Raw genomic sequence first — 25,303 nt, forward strand, 5'->3', positions numbered from 1 at the left:
TTACTATATATCTAAAACCATAAAATTCCTATCACAATTTCCCCCCTTTGGGGCTAGAATTTTTCTTAAAAATTTTTGCCCCACAAATAATAACATCGTATGTTGTAAATGGATGTCTTTGTATGAATATATCATAACACATGTTGCGTTTTGCTACTAAATTACCTGTGGCATTCTAACACTTTGGGAGAGACCATTTACTCAATAGTGTTCTATGCTTTACACCTAGCAGGAAGGTAAGGTCCACTAATGACTGAAAAGTGCAGTTTGCTTCCCCCCCGCCATTTTTGTGTTCTCAGGTGTCAAGGTAGCTCTTCTGTGGTCTCACACTGACATAGTGCTACAGCAACACATCTTGTCTGTTGAATCCCCTCAGGGCTTTCATTTAACCATGTCGCCTGGCATTCACCATAGCTGGCACAGGTTTTGGGCATCTCGTGAGGGAGAGGTCTTCGCCTTGGCCTTTAGCTATGGGATTTTATTATAGGCTGTGGTCTTGGGCTCATGAGAAGTTGCTCACTTGCACTTAAAGGACCAAAAAGCTAATTGCAGCCTGGATACACTTGCCCAATTCAAACTGAGTCCAATTTGAATTTATCTTGCCTCATGGTTCTCAAGTCTTCAAACCAATCTGTTAAAAGAAAACCATTCTTAACAAGGGCAGTTGTCCAAATAAGTCAATTTAAGTCTATAAGGAATCATTCCTGCTAAACCAAAGCATATCCACCTTCATGTACCTGGTGTTTTATGGATCCAGAAGTTTGTCATTGGCAAAAAGAGGTTTAACACATATTAAAATGGATAGGGAAAGTTGGCAGAGTGCCAGGTGGAACAATGTGGTTATAAATTGATCTAAACATTGGACTACACAATAGTGTGAGCTATTAGAAAGTATAAAATGCATGAGAATTCTCCATTGGTGTGTAAGCAATAAGACATTAAATATAAAAACAGTTACGCACAATAAATTGCCCCCCTTTGTGGAAATCACACTGTCAGACACATTTCAACATTCTTACATAATAACACATAATACAAAAAAAATAATAATTAAATATCTGTTACATATCTTGACACAATTGTGATCTTTTACGTATGTATCTTTTGAATCCTGGAGCACAGTCTTAATGTTCAAGTGAAAAAATGTCCTTGCAATTCAACTCCTCCCCCCTTTGTCAGGTCCACTCCCCCCCCCCCCGGCAGTCTATATCCTTTGAAAGAGATAGCTGTGGGCACTTTGAAAACTCTGGCGTTGCAGGTCTTGTGATGGCGAAGGGGTTGTTGCTGCTTTTCATCATTGTACATCTGTAGAAGTGATATCCTGTAAGGGGGCAGGGTTTTGGGGAGACTTAAAAACACAGTTAGACAAGAAAGAGGCAAAAGGCAAAAAGGATGTCCTCCAGTTTCCATGGGAAGCTGCAAATAATAACAAATCTTAGCATATTAAGCATTTTATTTATTTCAATATTATTATCACATTTCCACATAATTACTGTTATTATCTGCTAAGTTTGTTTGCTTCCTTCACTTAATTTTTGTTGTTGTTGTTCTTTTCATATTATCAAATAAAAAATTACTCCACATGTAGAGAAAGAGAACTGTAAAAATACAAGAAAGGTTAAAAAATAAAAGGAAAGCAAAAAATTAGATTACCAGTTAGATGAAAACAAACTTGACACAAAAACATCAGATTCAGAAAAGACCTATTATTAAATATATTATCAAAACCACGCAGATTACTACTAGACTGAAAAAAAATACAAAGGTTAAAAAATACAAAAGAAAGCATAAAATTAGATTACCAGTTAGATGAAAACAGACTTGACACAAAGACATCAGATTCAGAAAATAACTATTATTAAATAGTACAAAGATATTATCAAAACCACACATATTACTACTGGACTGGAAAAAAAAATGGGAAAACAATGGGGAAAACTTAAAATTCACCATGTGCTATCCAATAAAAGAACTTCATGAGACTGACTTTCAACATGTGATGAACATGTCCCCAAAGTAAAACACAAACACACAAAATGAGCTATGAGGAACCAAAAATAAATAAATGCTAAGACACACAATTAATAAGTAACCTGAAGTAATCTGTTTTGGCATTCTAACATCCCAAATGAAAATAAAAGTGTTTCTTGATGTGACATCAGCTGTAATGTTAATAGCGGAATACTGGGAAATGAGTTAATACCAATAAAAATGAATGGCAATTTTAAAGTTGTGCAGGTACCTTGCACTAGCCAAAATGACAGAATTAGTAAGAAATGCTCAGGCCAAAGGTAAACAAGTACCATTCCACAAACAATGTTTGGTTGTGCTTCGATTAACTTCATAGACATCATGGAGAAACTGATTAAATAAATGAAAACAGATTATTTGTAACTTTAAAAAAAAATGTCAAAGGCACAAAGAGATAGAGGTCACTAATACAGCAGGGATTCAGACTTGTTTCACAGAACAGAAAGAAAGTTACTGTTTGGCTTTTAGGGAAGAAAGACAAAAGAGAAACAAATGCAATTACTTTTTATAGAGTATTTAAATCACTGTTTGCATCCCCTCATTATCATTTGTGCTGTGGGAGAAAAGAAAGGACACTCTGTTAAAAGGGAAAATTATTTCATGTGAGAGGTCTGTCAGGAAGTGCTGTTCCTAAAATGCATAGGCATATACACACACACACACCAAAAAAAAACAAAAACAAAAACAAAAACTTATAAAATTTAAATTCCATTGGGAGGCGAACCTTTTGTTAGCCCCTGGGGCAAGACATTAAGGGTGATTTCCCTCAATGGTTCCAAATTTTACATAAGGAAATTTGTATAGGTTTCAGGCTCTCCAAACCTTCTCTCTCCCCCCTCCTTTCTCTCTCTCTCTCTTTTGTAAGCTGATCTAGCCTCTGTGCATGTGCAGAGTTCATGCCTCAGCAAACCTTTTATACAATTGAAAATGTTGCATCTTTTGGCTCAATTAGAATAAGGAAGGGAAAGGTAAGGAGTAGATTTTAAAAATAGGGTTAGATTTTAAAACAAAAAAGAGAAACTCAGCAATTCAAGTATTCACCATTCGGCCCAAGCAAACTGAGACTGCTTCCTTTATGTACAGGAAAGGGCTATCATTATTGGTCATTTTATCTGGTCATTCGCGGAACAATCAACCGCTCTCTTATTTATGAGTAAAAATGGCCAGGTAAGGAGTGGTTTTTTTAAAATAGGGTTAGATTTTAAAACAAAAAAGAGAAACTCAGCAATTCAAGTATTCACCATTCAGCCCAAGCTTCCTTTATGTACAGGAAAGGGCTAATATCCCTCTGGCCATTCGTGGAACAATCAACCGCTCTCTTATTTATGAGTAAAAATGGCCAGAGCGTTAGAATTCATAGGATTTTTTAACATTCTCAGTCATTTCAGCCTTACCATTTGCAGACAAAAAATTATTATTATTATTATTAATATTATTATTTTCTGCGCCTTAATTTACAGGAATGGCCAAGGCTAATTGTACTTGATTATTCATTTGTATGTGCTTAAACTTTGAATTGACTTTTAAGTTTGATTAAAAAAAATAGTAGACAAGATGATAAATACTGTAATCACTCAAATGCTTGATATTACCAGTTGTGCTTCAAAACATCATGGCTTTTACCTCTCACCTTTTAAAACTAAAAAGCAAAGCTAGGCTGAATTTCAACTCCATTACCACACCAGAATTTAAGAATTACCCTCCAATGCTTGCAGACACATGGTCTTCCACACAGCCACAAATTGGGAGAGTTGAAAGGGACCCTGGGGTCATCTAGTCCAACCCTAAAATACAGGGTTCATAGCAAGATTTGTACTACCAGAAACACACACATTCACCTCTCACCTTTAAAAACAAAGAGCAATCTGGGCTGGATTTCAACTCATCAGCCACAAATTGGGAAAGTTGAAAGGGACCTGGGGTCATCTAGTCCAACCCTAAAATACAGGGTTCATAGCAAGATTTGTACTACCAGAAACACACACATACTTATGTACACAGACACAACTGGGGAAGAGATCACAAGCCATGCGCCTATCACAAACCATGCGCCTATCATGTACTAAGGAAAAGGAAAATAAAAGTACCCAACCCTTTTAGCAGATCTTGAAGCTAGTTTGAGTGAGAGTTTACTTCCTTAGACTAAAGAGTGCAAATTCCTATAGAAATTATCTTTAAAAGAAGATTGAAGTTAACATTTTTCCTAAGATAGGGAGAGGATCTTTTATAAAGCAAAGTTTAAACAGCCATAGATTTGATTTAAAAGGAATCCTGAACTTGCAGAGGAATAGTAAGCCTAATCTATGCCCCCCCCCTTTGCAGTTTCCTTTAAAGGAAGCTTACTCGGGAGTAAATTTACCTGGCACAGAATAAGAAGGAGAAGGGGAAAAAACCCTGAAAGAGACAGAATGAAACAAGGGGGGGGCATTTTCTAAGAAAAGAGGCCAGGACGTCTTATAGAGACTGATACCAGGAGCCTTACAATAACTCTTCTGTCCAACCAGATCAAAGTTAAAACTGGACTCAGATATTTTTCTTAGAAGGAACACCATACTTTCATAGGCATATGCTTAATGAAATACATACACTGCATTTTAGCTTGAGAGAGCAGTTGGCTCAACTAGGCTTTTGCAGCAGAAACATTAGGTTAACTTAGACTGGAACACAGGTGTACTCACAAACTCAAAAGTTACAACACATCATCATTTACCATTCACCCTCCCCACTGAAACTAGAGAAAGGAGGTGGGGTAATCCTCCTTTCAGAACACAAGTAGCACGTATACAGGATTTTACCACTTGGGAGAAAAACTCTCTTTTAGAGCCTCTCTCAAATAACAAACATTTGCACACTTCATTCTCCATTTTGTCTTGTTTTTAAGACTGATAAGGTTCAACATGGCTTCCTTAGATTTAGAATTTGGAGCAAGCTTGCATTTTTATTTTAGATGGCACATTTAAGATAAGCAGCTGCTGGATGTTACCTAAGTACAATTTAAACACAGGAAAAACGTTTCTTAAACACAAATTGAAGGGGACTGTCAGAGTCCAGGCAGGAAGTAAGCACCAACTGGGCTTCTTTCCCATCAGGAGTCTGTGGGTTCATTTCTTTTGATTGAGGTGCACCCATTTTCAATTAAAAAGGTTTTGGACCTGGGCAAAACTCCGAAGGGTCCGGAAAAGGGGAAACCTGGACAAAAAAACTTGGGGATACCTGGACAAATCTCCGATGGGAAAAACCTGGGGATCAGAGGGGAAAACTTGGGGAAACCTGGACAAATCTCCGAGGGGAAAACTTGGGGATCCACGGGAAAAAAACCTGGGGATACCTGGACAAATCTCCGAGGGGAAAAACCTGGGGATCCAAGGGGAAAACTTGGGGATACCTGGACAAATCTCCGAGGGGAAAACTTGGGGATCCAAGGGAAAAAACTTGGGGATACCTGGACAAATCTCCGAGGGGAAAAACCTGGGGATACCTCACTTAATCTCTATTCTACAACTCACAGCAACCTCCCTGCCTTTTACAATCTAACTCAGAGTCCCTACTGAACGCTTGCACACTTGCAATGCCAGATTGAGACTCAGAAATGACAAAGAAGGAAAGGAATCAGGTGCCCTTGCTTTCTCCGCTCACAGGTCATCTCTAACAAAGATCGCCATGGCAGAGGTGCGGCTACACCTGGGAGTTATAGTTTTGGGAATTATAGTTTTCAGTGCAGAAGAAATTGCACAACCTTTCTGGGCAAAACTCCGAAGGAATAGGTTGGCATACAGAGTTAAGTGGAAGAAATCACACACAACCTTTGCCTGGGCATACTCCGAAGGGCTAAGGCTGGTGTTGAGATCGAGGGGACAGAAAGGAGTCAAGAGTTAAAGTGAGGAAAGAAGTAAGGATTTGAGAAGTATAGGTTTGCTGTGGTTTGCAGAATCCCACCCCACTACCCATTTTTCCTACTCATACTCACTTCGCAAGCGCTGTCCTGGTGATCCCGGGATCTCTTGACTGGTTGTTTAAGGCCGGCCTGATCAAGCTTTGCTTCCCCTGGTTAGCCTCGCTGAACTCCAAGTTATTGCCAGACCCTGGGACCGATGGAAGACTGGTTATTCCTCCTGGCAAACTGCCTGGTGCGCGCTGGATAACCAGTCCTTCCTCGCTTCCAGAATCCGGGTAACCAAAAGTCCCTTCGTGGTCGCCATCTGTTGTAAATAAAAATATGCCCTTTTCCCTTATGGGGTATCCAAGAGCCCATATAGAGTCCTTACATAGGTTCCCTATTGGTAGGAGAAAATAACAGAGGCCAACCAGAGAATATTGAGAAGCAAAGCAGCTAGTAAGCTTGATCTTTATTGATCTGTTGCAACAGGGTACCCCCCTCACACGCAGGAGAGGAAGAGGACCCAGAACAATGGCCTGCAAGGCCTTATAAAGACTTTTGAAATTCCCCTTCTCTAGATCAGGACCACCCCCAGAAACATTATGCATACATCACAGAAGGGGTGTAACCTAAGACCACCCCTCAGATACATCCCACCTACATCACAGAAATTTAAATGTTGTTTTTCTCTTCTCCTTGTTTATCTCCTGTCTAGCAGGTTACTTGATTGGATTTTCTGGGGAGCCTGGCCATTCTTTTGTAGTGCTAAAATACTTATTTCCTGGGCCAGGTCACAGGCTCACACCTTATTCAAACACAGATTAAAGGAAGAGACAATGGGGAGGCTTTTCCATTTTTAACCTTGCAGAGAAAGGATTTGGTCAGTTTAGGAATCAAAATGGTTCCAGGTCTGCCTTCCTGTACTGATCCATGTATGTGGAGTTATGAACATTACTATATATCTAAAACCATAAAATTCCTATCACACAATCCAGAAAGACAATTTGCATGTTTTGATCATTAAATAAACACTCACCTTCTGCAAGAGGGAACCTTTCTCAGCCTGAGGGCTGCATTATTGAGGTTATTAATATTGTGCATATGGAAGCAAATTGGATAAATAAAAACTTGCTCTTCTTTGAAATAAAAATTCCCTAGTCCAAAAATATGGTTCAAAGGCCTTACTTACAGAACTTAACTCCAGAAAAACTTAAAACAACAAAGTTACATTCAAAAAGTTGCATAATATCATTTACTAATCCCAGCACAGGTAAAATATCTTAGAATAAAAAACCTCTTCCATCCAGAGCTAAAAATCAAAGCTCTGCATCTTCTCCAAACAGCCTCCATTAGCCTGAGGTTGTTTTCCTGGAAAGAGATTAGCAACATTCTCCTCAGCAGTTTCAGAACAAAGACTTGCTCCACCCAAGATGGAGCTCTACAAATTAGCATACGCATAGATTTATAACAGTATACTTTTCATGTGGTTGAAGTTAAACACTTTGTGACTGACCCAGCAGAGATACAGCCTCACTTAATGATCAACTGTTAGTCTCTCTACTCAGCTCCAATTTAGCGTCAGTGGAAATTTCCATGCCATGCATGCATACAGACACACCACAAGAGTTATTTTCCATTTTAATGTGCATGAAACAATTAACATGCATTCCCTTCAGGGCCTGCTTCCAAGGTCCATACACCAGCATCGGGTGAAAAGGTAAAGGTGGGCAGAGCAATGAATGAATTTTTAAAAATCTTTGTGCAGCTAGCGTCATTTCTGCACACTAACATACCCCATCTCTATCCTCCATCCTCCATCAGAATTCAATGAAACATTCCAAGCTGAACAAAATAGAACCAGTGAGGGGGGTGGCCTAGGAGGGTTCTAAGGGCCAGACAGAGGGCTGCATTCGGCCCACAGGACTGAGGTTCCCAGTCCCTGCTTGAAATGGGAGTTTAGGTGACAGAGGGAAGAAACATCAAAGAGAATAACTGCAAAAGCAATGCCACATCCCTGTTTTCACTCAGTATTTCTGATGGAAGAGTTTATTTCTGGCAGTTAGGGCAGTGTAAGCAATGGTAATATGCCCTGCTGGTTACTTACAGTCATTGAATGCAGTGTCACTGATGCCTGCTGTGATAGAGGCATAGACCGCTCTGTTTGCAAATGAACCGACTTGACTCCTCGGGGTTCTGATTAGTCTCACTGTTTTACTAGCTGGTAAGTAGCCTCCATTTCCAAACAGATACTCTCCTCCTCCTTCCCCAACAGTTGGGTCAACTATACTGGCTCTGGTTTTGCAGTAAAAGAAGATCAGAACCACATTCCAAAGGCTTTGCATCATTGCCCCTGACACATGGGGAAAGCACCTTTGCAAAGAAAGAAACAGTGATCAAATAATAATAATATGTTTTCCGTATCTTAGATTCCCAAGAAATACCAGCACAAAGAGACAATAGTTACATCTGCACCGTGATACAGGCTGTTTGAAAGGAAAGCCATCGCTTTACTTTACCTATTAAGACTGCATATGCACCATACATTTAAAGCACAGTACTTCCCCCAAAGAGTTCTGGGAACTGTAGTTTTCCCATCACAATGCTGCAGTTCCCAGCAACAATAACATGTACTACAGTTATATGACAATGAGCATCCCAATTTGCTTGTGGGATATTTACATGTCTTCCCTTTGTTTGTCCCATGTCATTTTTCAACGCATTTCCCTGTCACATTGCAAACTGCAAAAAGACAGATCATTCTCAAAAATGGGTTTGTTGTGATAGGATGGGGCAATAGAAGCATTTATTCCACTTTAAGTGCAAATTCCAAAGGTATAGTATGTTTTTGAATCCCTCCAGCAAAATACTGTCAGTCTGGATGCACAGTAAGAAAGTAAGAAATAATGTTTTACAAGTTCCTGTTATGCTCCAGTCTAGTTTCCCTTGCTGTGCTTTCTTGTGTCAGTGGTCCGTATCACTGCCTGAATTTTCTAGGAGCAACGCACAACCTAAACATTCCTAAATGGCTTCCTCATCCCTCTCCATTTCTGTTTTTCTTCTCTTCCCTGCTCTCCTAGACTTGATCTTTTATACCTCGTTGTTTCCCTCACCTATTTCTCCTCCGCTGTGGAAGTTTATTCCCTGCTCTTCACCCGCCTCCAGAGACACCCTGTGTGTCTCTCAGATCTCAGTGTGAATATTATGGCACACCTACACCCATGTGGATTCTGAGGACAAATGCAGTCTTGTTAGTCATACCAGCTATGCATATTTCCCACCACTGAATTAAATGCAAAGAAGCAAGACTGTATAAATTGAAAGCTCAATTGTAGCACACAGTAATAATGATAACAACAACAGTAATAATTTTATTATTTATACCCCAGCCACTCTGGGCAGCTTCCAACATATCTAAAACAATAATAAAAACATTAGCCCCTAAAAACTTCCATAAATAGGGCTGCCTTCAGATGTGTTCTAAAAGTCAGATAGTTGTTTCTTTCCTTGACATCTGAAGAGAGGGCATTCCACAGGGAGGGCATCGCTACCTTAAACATGTTCTATGGCAGTAGTTTTCAAATCTGGGACCCACCTTTAGCCCAAACACACATTTGGAGACCTACTTCATAACTTTTTACCAAGTCTTTGTGTGGTGGCTGTATCGGTGTTGTGACTCAACTGTTGTTAGGCTGCTGTAACTGAGTTAGTAAGTCCTGACTCACCAGTTCAAGACCAATATTTTAAAGGACAGGTGTCAGTTTCCACATTGTTCTCTGTTTTTTTTGGATAGAAAAAAAACACCAACCAGAGTATTTACATTCTTAAGAAATTTTCTTCTAAATGCCCAGTCCCCAAATAGTCTGTTTCGGTTTTGTTCTTACCAAAAGTAGATGACGTGGCAGGTAGCTTTTACCTAGTAAAGAGTTTCCAGCAATGGCTTCTCAAACTGGCTCCATCCTCTGCTCTCACTGTTATATACTAATTGAATAATATCTTAATGAAGGGGTTGTGCACTAAGATGATTGTTTGTGGGAAGCAGACCTATGTTCCTGCCAACGTTCCAAGGTAAATAATTGGGTAAAATACAATATTCTGACTGTGAGCAGTAGGTGTTATGTTTGGCTACAGACTTTGAGCCAACTTGGTTATTCCGTTCTCTTGGACTCTAGTGTTGATAAGCAACGCAGTGGGCATTAAAAGAGGCAGGAACAGTAGATGCAGACCACCCAACTTTCTTAATATTTGTTCTTTGCAGAAGTCACATAGTGAGAATCAAATGGAACTTGGTTGCCTGAAGAGCTTAGGTACACTCTCCAGTAACACTCCACCCCCACCCTGCAGTATTCCCCATGAAAACCTGCTCTTTACCACTGTTCTGATTAAAGAGTGGGTTTTCCTGGGGAGAGTGGGGGGTGGGGTGGGGTGGAGCTCTCAGACATGGACTGGGAAAGTATGGATACCTGTGCCTAGAACCCATGGGGCTAAAGGTAAATGTGGATGAGCCCTAAGTCTCATCACTGCCATTGCTTGAGAGACTTGCTAGATTTTGCTAGTATGAACCATGTGCATTGACTGTGGACTGGATTGATTCTGCAGGAGCCCAAGGTGGCATACATGTGGTTCCTAGGAGATCACCTCTCTAGGTACTGACCAGATCCAGACCTGTTTAGCTTCAGACTGTGAATAGAGACTGGAACAATGATATTATGAATTTCCTGCAGCCAATGGCTGCCTATGATCCTGATTTAACACTGCTGCATAGAACCAGGAGCTCAGAGAGGGTCCAGGTGAAACTTCTGCCATTACAGTGAGCATAGAAATCCACTCCTTAGTCCTGTTGAGCTTATTGCTGGATTCACACACAGTTCTCCATCTCTTCATGGACAAGCTGGTGGCAGACCAGCCTGTAGTATGCCATTTGTCAGCACTGTTGGGATCAGTAGAACGGAAATAGCCCCTACCTGGTTAGCCTTTTTGGACGGAGGACCTAACATGCCCGTTTTTCTTCCACCAACCCCTTAAAAGACAACAACCCTTTAAAAACACAATAGATCCAGTTGTAGGTCTCAAATCACCAGCAGATATTTCAAGAAAGATTCAAATAGACTAAACCTATCCTACATCCCTAACTAGATAGTATAATGGAGATCCATAATTACGAGATTGCTGTTCTCTAAGTTTTAGCAACAAGCAACCACAGCAAGTGGGCAAGAAGATGTTGCTGAAGGAGTCAAGATTTTCCTTGAGAGCTGCTTTCACGATGAAAATCCCAAAGTTCCACCACCAAAAAAAGCTTGTTGTACCCATTAAGTGAAATTCGCTTTGTAATTCTGTTCTCTTCTTGTGCTTCCAGAAGAGCTGCGCTTCACAAAAGCTTTAACCTTGATTTCAAAATGACAAAACTGAGCTTGTTTATCACCTGCTATTCTTTGCTAACTAATTATTGGCTCTTATTATGAGGGCTGCCATCTCTAAACCCCCTTAGTTAAAGGAGGGATGCTATTCATTTAAAGCATCAGACCATGTGAGAAATGGAAAAACATGGATTAAGAGGGGGATGTGCTTGCCAGACATCAGGATGGTCCCTCTCAAAGTGAGATTATATATATATATATATAGACACACACATACCACATTTCATATCTGTCTCCATGTAAGCATATGCAAACACACAAGGTATGGAAACAGAGCAGCAGGAAAGAAATTGCTCTAGGGGAAGATTTTCAAAGGCATCAAGAGTAGAGAGGGGATTAGGCAATGCAAAATATGTCACACAGATTTTGCCTCCCATTTTTGGTCTTTGAAAAAGAAATGTCCCCTGGCTTCACTAAAGGGACGATCAGAAACTCCTTTTATCATAACAGGAAGAACTGCAGCAAATACTTGAAAGAGATTGTGGAAGGTGGATTCAGCATGAGGCCCAGCTAACTCATAAATGGCGTCACACACAAATCTCCCAGACTGAAGGAGATGCAGGGCAGGAAAAGGAATGATGTGCCGGCCTGCCTGTATAGAGCTGCTGAGGTCAGAGCAAGGTGGGGACATTTTCATGGCTCTAAATATATACCTAATGCAGATGGGACCTACGTCTGCAGGTCAGAGGCATCTGCTGCTATTCTGAGGACACAAAGGTGGAATTGCTTGTCCATTATTTCTGGGGAGATACAGGTGCCTTTTAGACATTCTCCTAGCACCATGGGAGTTATTTGTGAACAAGCAGCTCCTGAGCATGTTTAAATTTACAGATAGAATATGTCAATGACCCAGCTGTGTGGGCCTTTCTTACTTGAAGCAGTGCCCAGTTCCATGGCTGGGTGGTTCAGAAGTTTGCCTAGACACACAGGTGCTGAATGCTAGTCAAGGGTGATTGCATTTCGAGACCAACATGTTCTGTTGCTACTGTGTGTTTGTGGTTTTTTTTTGGGGGGGGGGAGAGAGGAAACCAAGTGATTTCAGCTTGGAAGGTCTGCTTGACCATGGTGAAGTTGTTGTAAGAAACAGCAGCTGTGCAAGTAAACAGAACACCAGGAAGGGGCAGTGGGTTGCATTATGATGAAGTGGTTACCATGGTATTTCAAAGTAGTTAATGAGGTGAAACACAATGAGGACCAGGTGGGTTTTTCAAGCATACCCTATGATATTCCACAGCAGTCGATGAAACGTTACCACACCACAAGCAAGCGCATTCAACGCCTGTCCTGTGGAATATAAGTGATACATCCTCACTACCTGCGTCTACAAAGGGGCACAGGTGGGGGAAGATGTGATTCCACATAGACCTGAGCTTCTGTTCCTTCACCCGTTCCATACATGGGAGAATTTCTACAAATCTAACTCCCCCCACAAAAATTCAGTGCTATCGAATGAGAAGCTGCATGTGCCAAATGTTTCTTTTCCCTAAGACTATTTTATAAGTGATGAGTGTCTTGTCAGGAGACCTATTCCATGGATTTGACCAAACATACAATTCGTCTTTTGAACTTCTTATCATGGAAACATTAACCCTTCCATCTCACAACCCGCTTGCAAAATATCCGTTGAGAGAAAACAACAAGGAATGGAGCACTTCTTAACTGCTCTGCTTTTTAAACACTGCTTTGCTAAAGCACATAATACTGAGCCACCGTAAAGACAGGCTGAATCACGATTCACTCAAAAATTCATTTTCTTTCCTCACTCCCTTTTAAATCTGCATTTGTAATCTCATGTACAGCATTGCTTTCTTTTGTGGCCTCCAGGCTCTGCAGAAATTCTAGTAATTAACAGTAATAATGAATATTTAGCAACCAGCAAATGAATGAATGTTTAGTAATTAGCAAATGCCTACCTAAAAGGTGTTGTTGTGCATTGAGGAAATGTGGACAACAGTTTGTTGATCCTCTGCATTTATTACCAACAAGCAAATCACAGATTGCAACAAGTGTGTTTAAAAATGGTAATGGAGACATCAGTGATGATGCCCTGCTTGGTGCTTTAATTAGGCTGCCTGCCTTACATGGGAAAAGGGACGTGGTTATTTTTCAAAAACAAAACACTTTAGGCTGATGGAATGTTTAAATTTTGGGGAAATACCAACCTATTGTTTATTGTTGTTTAAAGCCCTTCTGAATGAACTGAAGGAAAAACGAGTCCTGTAGTTAGGGAGGTTCTTAGTTATCATAGCTCAAGTTATTGTGGTTCAAGACTGGGCCTTTCCCATTTTTATTTGGAAATGCGTTTGTAAATGCAAACTGTGCTCAGAGGATGCAGAAAATTCCAAATCTTTCCTCTAGTTAGTTTGTTATAGGGAAGCCATATGGCAGTTCCTTGCAATCTGCTTATCTATAAGCAAGTTCAGACAAAGGGTTGGGCTAGTCTAGAGTCCAGTTCCTAAACCATGGCTAACCAGACTCTTTCGGGAAGCTTAATCTGAATCATCCAGAGATGTACAGCGGTTAAAAACATGCATGGAAAATATCTGTGCAACCTGGGGGGGGGGGGGAGCGTGAAGCCTGTGATTCACAAAGATAGGCCACAGGCGCCACACTGTGGTAGGAGGGGGCATAGGCGTTTTTGTTCTGAACTGTTCTTCAGAATTATTCTATATGTTTGCTTTCTTATATTTATATATAGCTTGAAGTAATCGCCCTTTTTCGTTGGTTTTTCTCCCAGCTTTTCATAGACAAGCTAAATTCTATAAATTCTATAAACCTTATGGCCCATAGTAAAATTATTTATTTGGGCAATTTATATATCTCTACATGGTCGGTGGTTCGAATCCCTGCGGCGGGGTGAGCTCCTGTTGCTCGGTCCCTGCTCCTGCCAACCTAGCAGTTCGAAAGCACGTCAAAGTGCAAGTAGATAAATAGGTACCGCTCCAGCAGGCAGGTAAACAGCGTTTCCGTGCGCTGCTCTAGTTCGCCAGAAGCGGCTTAGTCATGCTGGCCAAATGACTCGGAAAAACTGTCTGCAGACAAATGCCAGCTCCCTCAGCCAGTAAAGCGAGATGAGCGCCACAACCCCAGACTTGTTTGCGACTGGACTTAACTGTCAGGGGTCCTTTACCTTTTTACATGGTTTATAACAGGAGTCAGAAAACGTTTTCCACTGTCCCTCAGACCTTGTGGGGGGCCAATTATATTTTGAAAGAAAAAAAATGAATGAATTCCTATGCCCCACAAATAACCCAGAGATGCATTTTAAATAAAAGCACACATCCTACTCATGTAAGAACACGCTGATTCCCGGACCGTCCGCGGGCCGGATAGAGAAGGCGATTGGGCTGGATCCAGCCCCGGACCTTAGTTTGCCTACCCAAGGTTTATAACATAGAACAAAGACATGTTGAATTTAAAATCAGGAGATTTTCCACATTCTATAAGAAACAATTAACAACTAAAAAGAACACTCTCTTTAGCAAGAACAAATAGCAAGTGAACTGTCAGACATGCCAGTTTCAGGAAGCCTGCAAACTTGCAGAAATATGTTTTAGAGGTGCTCACTTTCCCCGAGAATGCTAACTTTTAAAAATAAAAAAAGGATTTGCCTGCATTGTGCATAATACTTTATATTCTTTATTGGATAAATACAGCTTTAAATTTCTTGACAATGTGTAGAAACTGTGTATTTCCAAGGAAAATTTTAAACACGGCTCAGACTTTGTATCATCAACTGTGTGAAGGGGACAATGGTCTTGTACTCCTAGCTGAAGCCAGAGCAATGCATTGGATGGGTTCAAGGCCAGCGCAAGACATTTTGGCATCTGAGGAGGACCCCACAATGACTCCCCCCTCCCTGCCAGGAAAGAAGGGGTGAGGGAAGATCTACATCAGGAATAAGGGGGGTGGGGAAGAAAGATTGACATTGGGAACTGATGCCCCTGTGGATTCTGCTGCCTGAGGTAGTTGTTTCACTTTACCTCATGGGTGGGCCGGACCTGACTGGGGTTCAGCAGGCAATCTGCCAAGAGTCAGTTAATCAGTTGCTGATGCTGAAGAAAGTTGCCAGGTTTCAGTAATGGTTTTACTGTAGGAAAGGTATTTGTGTAGCAGCAAAAGCATTAAAATAAATAATAAAATAAAATAAATGTAATCATTAAATTTAAGTGTAACATCAATAAAGCAACAGTAATCCATATAAGCAAAGTATAGTTACATAACCAAATTGCAAATAAATATGTTCTTCTGTGTTTAAATTTTAATAAATCACATTTGTTTTGACTTTCAAACCCCAATTCCCCAGTCTGTCAGCCCTGTATCTAGCTAAGGTAGGTGATAAAATATGTACGGGAATATTATTATTATTATTATTTAATTAATGCTGAAGGAATAACAAAAGCAGGTACTTTTGATAGATAGTGTATGTTGCAGGGATACTGCATATAATAAAATAGTGGTGGCAATACTAAACAGCAGCAGGCCCTCTGTTGCAATATTGGGGGCCAACACTGGGCCAGGAAGCCCTAGATGGACAAGCAATATTCTATATATTGATGTGGGAGGGAGGTGGGGCTCGAGTAAACTCTGAGACTATAGAACTCCACAGCAGTGTGCTAAAGCAAAAATTCTCCAAAATCCTGCCTCACACTCAAACATGAGACCAGGGTTTCCCAAACTTGGGCCTCCAACTGTTGTTGGACCACAGCTCCCATCACTGTTGGCTGGGGCTGATGGGAGTTGGGAGTCCATCAAATATGGAGAGCCAGAAATTTCCCTGCCCCTGCACAAGACAGGCAGCCCTGATTACTAACCATTGTCTGGCTGTTAATTGCCAAGATTCCTGTCTCCCTACAGAATGGCTGGGGCAGGGGTCTGCAACCTTTAAGACAAAAAGAGCCACTTGGACCCGTTTCCAAAGAAAAAACAACTGGGAGCCGCAAAATCATTGCGACATTTAAAACTTACCTTAATGTCCGATCTGACAGCGTGCGAGAAGGTGACGTCGGGACGGTGCGTGACTAATGCACGCACCGCCCCCATGCGACGTCACAGCCAGTACAGCGCCTGCCACAGTGGGGAGTGTCGGGGTGCACAATGTGCCTCCTCCCCTCACTAGTATCCGCCCTGGAGCCGCAGCAAAGGTGTAAAAGAGCCACATGCGGCTCCCGGAGCCGCGGGTTGCAGACCCCTGGGCTGGGGGAACTTTGGCCTTTCAGATGTTGTTGGATTCCCAACTCCCACAACGAGCATGGCCTGTGCTACTGTTTTTGATTGGTTATGTTCTACTTCCACTGTCAGAATGCTTCTGAATACCAGTAGCTGGAAAACACAGGAGTGGAGGGCACTGTTGTGCTCAGATCCTGCTTGCAGTACTGTGAGTACAGGATGCTTGTCTTGATGGGTCACTGGCCTGATCCAGGAAATTAGAGATTCCGGCAACATGGAGGCCCTGCCCAAGAGGTTGCTAAATCTCACCTGCAGGTTTGGCCCCTGACCTATATTGATCTTCTCTGGCAAACCCATAAATTTTGGTAACAGTGGCAGAGACTCTGGCTTCCATCCCAAGCTACAAATTGAACCCTCACCTACTTCTCAGCTTCAAGAGGTCAGGAAATATGCAGCCACCTCAGACACTAAGAGCAACAAGTTCAATGGAAGCTGGCCTTGCATCTTCCCCAGCAAACTGTAGCCACATTCTCAAAGTAAGTAAATCACTTACCAGGTTTGGTGAAGAGCTTTTGGACTTCACTTTCTTTGTGTTTCTTGCTTTGGCCGCTGAGGCAACAGCACCATCTAAGTAGCCATGGGCTGTAGCACTCTGTACCAAAATGTATTTTTTTAAAAAAATAATTATTATTTTGTGCCAACTCCCAAGAACTTGGCAATAACTCAAATTATGAAAACTGTGTTAAATTATGCAGATATCTTACTTCTTATTCTGCTTGTGCCCAATATTATATTGTTATATATAATTAGTCAGGTCTTGAAAAATAGCCAAGGAAAATCTGCAGTAAAATGTGCATTTTATTGATGTTAAAGTAAAATATGGCACTCGTTAATGTAAATCTCTTAGAGTATTGGGTTTTTTTAACGCCCTAGGCAGCAATTTTAAACTTTTTAATTAGAAGAAAATTATTCTGCTCTCTGCCTACGAACATAGAATAAATAGTATATGTCACTTAAATATATGCTAATACCCTTTTGCTTAAACCAGGAGGTGGGAAACAGCAGCCCTTGGGAGCCTCCTTTCCTTGTCCTGGCCCCTGCAGAAAAAGAGCCTCCTATTCTGAGCCTAAGTTTGAGGGTTGTCACAGGCAAGGAGGGAAGGCTTAAACACCCCCCCAACTGCTTGACAGTGGAACCATCTCCCTCAATAGGTTGTGGACTCTCCTGCTTGGGAAGGTTTTTAAAGCAGAGGTTGGATCACCATCTGTCATAGATGCTTTCGCAGAGATTCCTGCATTGCAGGGGGTTGGGCTAAAAGACCCTCAGGGTCCCTTCCAACTCTAAATTCTATGATTCTATCCGTTTCAACCCTAACCCTGCTGAAAAAAAATAGCTGGCTGTGACAGTATGCAGCCTCTCCAGCCACATTGTGCAACAAGTTCAACATGAGCTTATCCCAGAAGGCTTGAAAACAGACTTCAGCAAGGTGTTTTTAAGCCTCGTGACTAGAACCTTTGCGGAGAGTGCAGCTGGACAGGGAAGGGTTAAGCATCCTCAGTTCCCTTGTAGATCACCCACCTTGAGCAGTTAGGCATGCAGTAAAGGCAAAATGCTCGTCTTCCAAGTTGAAATGCACTGTGCGAGAGGCTGTTTATGTCTGTGCTATATGTGTGCTGGCTCTGATTCTGCCCACTCTTGGCATAGAGCCCCAGGAAGGTCAGCTCTCTGGCTGAAAAGGCTTAAGTGCTCTCATTTTGCCTGCTGCTTTACTCTGGGGTCCAACATTTGATGAATGGTTTTCTCATGCTTGCGTCTCGCTCTTCCAACAGGAACACACAGAGCAGCAAACAATTAAATCACATGCACAACATTACACATGGAAGTAAAATAGCATTGAAAACAGTTCTATTTTGTTATCTGGGTTATATGGATAAAAATTGCTTTTTAAAAAAAAACCCAAAACTTTGTAACATAACCAGGAATGGAGCCGGAAGTGCCCTATCACACCTTGGATGGTACTTTTTATGTTCTTGGCTTTGAATCGGGCAGTTGTGTTTCACTTTGGGCCCTATGAAATTTGTAAGTGGTCTTCAGACTTTTCAGATGCAGGACCCACCTTTAACACAAACAGGTATTTTGGGACCCATTTCTTAATCTTATACCATGCATTGCAATGGTGGCTGTGCTCCTCTTGCAACCCACTTTAGGTCAGGCTGTGACCTACCAGCTGAAGACCACACAGAGGGTTCACATGTGTCGTGGTGACTCAACTCTTGAAATGGGCATATGGCTTCATTGCCCTAGAATTCCAATCACTTGCGGACATTTTGTGCATTCTATAGATTAGCTGTCAGTTTAAGCAGAATCATATTCTACAGAACAAAGCAAAGTCTGGCGTGGTAAGGTGAATATAGTCTTTTTATTGACTACTGTGAGTAGAACAAACTAAATACATCTGTAACAGTTTGGGTTCCTTTATACAGTACATTAAATAAGTTATGCACATAAAATAGGTAACAAAAACTCCTAGTATAGAATCGAATGGCAAAAATTAGATAGAAAACAGAATCCAAGGAGTCTTCCCGTAGTAGAATTCCACATACATTTTCAAAAATTGTTTTAAAATCATGAATGGTAGCATTCATTTATGTACATTGGAGTTAGTGTGTTTTCCTCTTAATACATAGCAAGCCATTGTAGTTGCATGGAAAGTTATGGAAGACTGCCTATTTACACACAATTTCAGAATGCCGTCTCACTTTCTCTCTCTCACACACACACGCAGACACCCCCCTCCCCCCCCCACACCCCTTAACTCTTTGGAGCAAATCATCTTTTCACTTCTCTGCAGAAAATAACATGGCAAGTGGGGGGTTTACAAGCCAATAAGTAATTTCAACACCACAGCTTTAATTATGATTTCCATATTTTTCTGCAAAACTGATTTATTATTCCTTGCAGTATGAGAAAAGTTTGAGATTAACAGGGCTGCCTTTTTTACTGCTTTTTTCCTTTTTCTTTTTTTGCATGTGGCAGAGAAAGGTCTGCATCCAACAGAAGTGGCCATTTTTATAATTTTAAAACCTTGATCCTCTTCACTCATCAATAAAACCGAAGACTTCCCTCTTTGGCACTGCATCACTAAGTGATAGGTCGCACGTGGAATTTTTGGCTTTTTTTCTTCAGGCAGTTTAGTATCTGGGAATGTGAATGCATGGAGATGTGTCTCATGAGCAAAACCAAACCAGCTCCCTAGCAGTGTTCTAGAAGATCAAATATTACCTTAAAAAATTGGCTACCACGGGATAGCCATTAGAAATAATGCTAAATCACATTTGGGCACTAAATGAACAAGCCCTGTTTCTCATGTGCTCCTTCATCTTCCGCACTCGCAATTTCATCTCCCACAACAACAATAGTAGCAAAATATAACCAACCTTCAAATGAGGCAAAGCTTCTGCTGCTAAACCTCAAGTGAGTTAGGAAATTAAGAGCACAGAGTTGCTTCACATGGTATACTTCTGAATTAATCCAATGTCAACCTTATCAGAATGATAACCTTTCAAACACAGAAGTCTTACACAGTCGCTTTGCTAGCAGAATGCAGCTTTGGGTATATCTACACCCGCCCCCCCAATTTTGGGGGGTGGGTGTGTTTAAGTCTTTCTCCAATCCAAATCCTTACCCCCTTGCTCTCCGGGAAAAATGAATAAGGCTTTCCGTGTGGCTGCAATTATTTATTAACTTTAATTTACTTTTTAATCTAATTCAACCATCAAGTTAACTTCAGTCTAGTTCAATCATATAATTTAATAGTTAATTTGGCATGCTCAAGATTTAGTATCACAACTTAATGGATTTAAGTTCTTAGTGGATTTGAATTCTTTTCAAGTGTCCTCCCAGTGACATGCTTTCAAATGCCCTGAAGTGAACAGGCAGGCTGCTAAAGATGCAACAGGGAGGCCTCACAACTCAGGAATGTAGCCAAATGCGTTGGTAAAGTCACATTCCTTGATTTTCAGTGCACAGGATCCCTAGCTGGAGGCATCAGTTTAAAGATATATACTGCTTAGAGAAGCAAAAAGATCCCGTTGGCCTTGCATGTTCGTGAAATCTGTTATTTGCAACTTGAACTTTATTTAACTTTGCTCACATGCACTGAGAGACCTGGTGATAGAAAACCTGTTGGAATAAACCATGTCTGGTAGGGGTCCTGTTATTTTATTTATTCAATGTATATAACATGTCAAAGCAGTTTACAAAATTTTTGTATCAATGAATCTCAAACATTAAAAGCCAACAACTTCTCTCTCTCTCTCTCTCTCTCTCTCTCTCTCTCTCTCTCTCTCTCTCTCTCTCTCTGTGTGTGTGTGTGTGTGTGTGTGTAAGTAAATAATATCTTGGTGTTACGAGACAAAGCAATTAGATCTCAGGGAAAGACCACCAATCCCTTTTGTAAAAATCTTTGGATGAAACATTTCAATCTGTTGCGGCCCATAGACAGATTCTTAAGCAGCTTGCCCATAACTGTATGGAAGTAAAATGGATCAGCAAGTGGGATGGCTGCTGAGTCATTATATGAAGTAGTTTTAAATCCTCCTTTCAGCAAACAAAAATAGCATCCTTGTACCTCCCCCCTTTTTTTCCCATGTGTCCAAATTGAGAGAGAGGTGGGGGAAATGGAAAGGGGGTGGGGGAACCAATAAATATAGTCTTAGATAGTGGGAGGAGTTGAAATAGCTAGAACTAAGAATCAAGCTTACTTACATCTCATTTCACTTGATTCACTTTTGCCTGAGAAAGAAATTTTCAAATAATGGTCAGATTGCATACCAAAGATGAGAGAAGAGGATGCCCAGGCAAGCTCTGCTTTGTAGTAAAACGAACAACCATCTTGTTAGAACCTCGGGTGAGAGTAGCATTTTGAGAAAGTTCGGATAAAATGAAACAATAGGCCAAAGTCCTCAGGGTCCCAGGCAGACCGTTCTGAGATCCCACTAAGGAAGGCTAACATGGACTCCTAAAGATGACATTATAATAGTATGGAAAATGCCCCAAAACAACATAAGCCTGAACGCCAATGTGCCGGAGTACAAACCTTCTTCAACATTTTGAGGCATCTGTTTTTTCAATGTAGAAAACTAATAAACTGTGTTGAGCGCAATCTTCTTTTTAGAGTGCGTTACTGTCTATTGCTGTCACGGAGGCTGGGGTGGAGGATCGAGAAGTGGCGGCCGATGTTTTCTCTAGAGCCGGACTTGCTACCGCATCGACTGCTTTGAGAGTGCCGGCGGCTGTGGATCGGCCTGCTGGTATAGGGGCTGGTTTGACTTGGCTGTGTAAGCCCTGCCCACAGATTCGGTGGTGCCTCTCCCAATCTTTGTGCTGGCAGAAGGAGCCACAGTAGCGGGCAATGTTGCAGCCGCTACAGGTCTCGCTGGCTTTGCGCCCACAGTTCCAGCAGCTCTGGAAAACCAAAGAACAAGCATTTCTCTTAAGCACAGCTCCGAACAAGACTGGCTATTGCCCATCCCAACTGAAGCCATCAGAGGAAGGTAACAAATGGTACCCCACACCCTAAAAAAGTGCTATCGACCGACATTTCTATAATGCAGAGATTCATAGCAATCTATGCAAGTACTACCACCCGTACCATTAAGAGAACAGCACTGCGTCGTGAGAAGCCTACAACAAATTAGCCGCACAATAGGTTTAAATGGGTTAATTTGTAAGAAGCAAGGTTTTTCTGAAAGCCCATCCAGTGTGTGGACAATCTTCCCAAGGCATGGGGGTTCCAACCTAGAAGTTGAGCAGAGCCACACAATAACTTTGCCTGCCACAACTAAGCAACATGGCAGAAAAGCAACTGGGAGAAGGGAATTCTGCCGTGACAAAGCATCTCCTAAATTTGCTTTCATTCACCTGCATTTCACTGACTGCCAACACCCTGCAAATCCAACAGATGGCCTCTCCAATATAATTGCTGACATTGTCCTCACTGCAACTGTTCCCAAACAATGGGGGACAGCAAGGTGTGCGGGGGGCGGGGAGCAAATCTCAAAGCCTCATGCAGTCACTGAAAATGACAGTGGAGATTCAATGGCAGCACCAATGAATCTGAATTAGTTGCTTGTTGGATAGAAATAAAGGTGAGGTCTAAAGGCAATAAATAAATAAACAAATAAGAGGTGTGTCAGTGCACAAACAGCCCTAGCTAACTCAGAAGAGCGAGCCAAGCTGCATATTCCCAGGCAAAATGTGTTCTTTTGGAGGGGGAGAAGCTGGAAGTGTCTCAAAACTCTAACTGACTTTAGATTTTTGCTCCGATCAGATTAATCAGAATGAAAAACAAGGATGAATCCAGAAGGATTGCCTGTCTTCTTTAAAGTTCTTGCCTTGGGACTTTTTCCATGATTGCCAGAGATATTCCCTTGGCTTCTCACCTCTGTAGACTCCTCCTGCTCGTTGATGACTAGGAAAGCGTCTTCTGTAGCCTGGCGTTTTGCATCGGCAATGGTCTGTTCCATGCGGGCTCTCTCAGATGCAATCATTTCAAATGCCTTCTGTTCGGCCTCTGCTACAGCTTTTTGGACTTCAGACATGGCCTGGCGCTTCACTTCATTCACAGCTTCTTCTGAAGGGAAACAAAAGCCTCATCAAACGGCTTCACATTGGAAGGCAAAGTATATAGCATGGAAGTACCCAGTGGTCATAGGAGTTAAGAAAGTGAAGCTTCTGCATAGCACTTTAGCCTAACTTATGGCAATACTACTGAATTGATGGTCATACTGTGATTTCTTATGCCCTCTACTGCATCACATAGGAGCAGCAGCAGACTTTTTGTATCCAAAGAATTCAGCATGCTTTGGGTTACCTTGAGCCTCTGGAACTGAGTAAACTACAAATCTAACTAAATGCATTGAGATAGTTACCCTTTTAACAAAGTTGGCAGTCCATACAGAAAGTTAGGGATGCTATTTGAGTAAACTAAGCAAGGCAGTAGAAACTCTAGCCATGAAAATTAATGCAGTCTCTTTTCCTGGGGCCATTTCACTTCTTTACTGTCCTTGACCTTGCTTGTTGGCCCATCCAGCAGTTTAATTCTACTGGCTACACAGACCCTTGTGATTCTGTTTACGAGCACCCATGACACCACATTAAGGGTGGTTTTGCTGCATCAGCATCATCAACAGAGAACTGGATTAAATGGCAGTGTCAGCAAATGAAGCAGAAGCCAATGAAAGAAGGGAGGGGGCACGAAAGGGAAGCACTAAAAAGAACAGTATCAAACAATGCAAATTTGTAGGAGACTCAGAAAGTCGCAGAGAAGTCAGGAGGTACTTTTCAACATGCACAAAAATTAACACAGAATGAAGCAAATGGTTTCATCCAGCCTCTACTTAAAGCAAACCTTCAAACATTGTTCAGAACCCCAAGATGAACCCTGTTTTTAGTAGTGTTATCCTGTTAAAATTGATAATGAAAGACAGCGGCCAAAGTCCAATGGAGCTAGGTATGCTTATGCCCATGAATTTACAGTGTGACCTATGTGTAGAACCTATATTTCCATAGTGTTTTCCCTATGGAACTATCTTTTTAACTGTTAAAAACATACTACACAGCCACACTTTTCAACATTTTTCCCCAGAGAAGAGGAAGTGGAAGGTTGTCTACCTTAGAAGCCAAACTCTCCATAAACAGAGGGACATGTCTTTTAGCTTTCTTATTTGATCTTGCCAGTTTTAAAATGGTTTGTAATGCTATATTAAAGCAGGGCTTTTAAAAAGAATTTGAAAATCACCATCTTTTCATAATTAGCAGACTGCTTTGGAAACTGCCTTTAAAAGTATCCCTGAAACATTTGCTTGCAGTTGTAGTGTGTTGTTAACAGAAACACTCCTATAATTTTTTATAAAGGGATATAGAAAGTATTCCCTTAACACAAAAAGGGATTCCTTTCCCTCTGCCCTATTTTGTCTCAAGGAGCAGGGCAAAATTCCCTTCCTTTCGTTCTGCTATGCCCTCTTCCAGCTCCTGCCAGAAAGGCAAACTGAAAAACCAAGTGAACATTGTCATTACCGCCATTTACCCAGACAACCCCCAGATTAAACACGCAAGGAGCAGTGGCACATGTGGGACTCTCTATCAGCTACCTCCAAGGAAAAGAGGCTCACGCACCCCTCTCCCCCCACTCCGTCTGGGGAAGGTGCCAGCGCTGCCTGGCTGGCTGGCTCAAATCCCTAGGTCAAATGGACAAGCAGTGATGGGTCCAGATGGGTCCATCTGCTGGAGGCCCTGGTTGGCTCTGGCCATTATCACTCTCTAGGCAGTCAGACAGCAGCATATTTATGAGGCCTTTCCCCAGCCAACCTGTGGTGCATAAGGCTTTCCATCTTCTCAAGAATCTCTTGTAACATTCCACAGCTTCTCTGTGTGGCACTTCTCTGAAGGGGGCCTCCTTACTTACCAGCCTTTTTCCATATCTCTTCGGTGACATAACCGGCTGCTCCTGACCTGCCGCTGAACTCCCGCTGAGAATCTGTAGAAGGAAGGGTGGTGTCGACAGTATTAGACACAGAAATATTCTCCCACCCAAACTCTAAGAATTGATAGGCTGCATCTGTTCAGCAAGAAGTAGCATGAAGAGAACAGGGTAGGATTAATTGCTAAAGACCAAGCCAAGAGACTTCTGCAGTTTAACAGTGTTCACCAAAAGGCAAAATGATAAATGGCCACTTTTAATTTAGTGTTCTGCATAATTTATTGGACAGCGAAGCCAATTTCCATCTTTTAATACTCTGTCATCACAGGC

At 41.6% G+C, this 25,303-nt stretch overlaps 2 protein-coding genes across 5 annotated transcripts in view; both read right to left on the reverse strand.

Moving 5' to 3' along the window:
• The window catches only part of LOC308588100 (BPI fold-containing family B member 4-like), a 28,779-nt gene extending 15,534 nt beyond the window's left edge, over positions 1–13,245 (reverse strand). Inside the window, exons 1-2 of the mRNA XM_081196376.1 lie at positions 13,236–13,245; positions 8,013–8,278 (exon numbers count right to left, since the gene is read on the reverse strand). Coding sequence (XP_081052502.1) covers positions 8,013–8,253 — 241 coding nt within the window. The 5' untranslated portion in view covers positions 8,254–8,278; positions 13,236–13,245. The remainder of the gene's footprint in view (positions 1–8,012; positions 8,279–13,235) is intronic.
• A 5,646-nt stretch (positions 13,246–18,891) lies between these two features.
• CBFA2T2 (CBFA2/RUNX1 partner transcriptional co-repressor 2) overlaps positions 18,892–25,303 on the reverse strand; it is a 79,595-nt gene continuing 73,183 nt past the window's right edge. For 3 of the 4 annotated variants that reach the window (XM_081196259.1, XM_081196261.1, XM_081196262.1), the window contains exons 9-11: positions 24,959–25,030; positions 22,935–23,125; positions 18,892–21,957 (exon numbers count right to left, since the gene is read on the reverse strand). In XM_081196259.1, coding sequence (XP_081052385.1) covers positions 21,664–21,957; positions 22,935–23,125; positions 24,959–25,030 — 557 coding nt within the window. In that variant the 3' untranslated portion in view covers positions 18,892–21,663. The remainder of the gene's footprint in view (positions 21,958–22,934; positions 23,126–24,958; positions 25,031–25,303) is intronic. The other variant, XM_081196260.1, reaches the window with a different exon arrangement.

This window comes from Podarcis bocagei (assembly GCF_964188305.1).
Source record: "Podarcis bocagei genome assembly, chromosome: 5".
Lineage (NCBI taxonomy): Eukaryota > Metazoa > Chordata > Lepidosauria > Squamata > Lacertidae > Podarcis > Podarcis bocagei.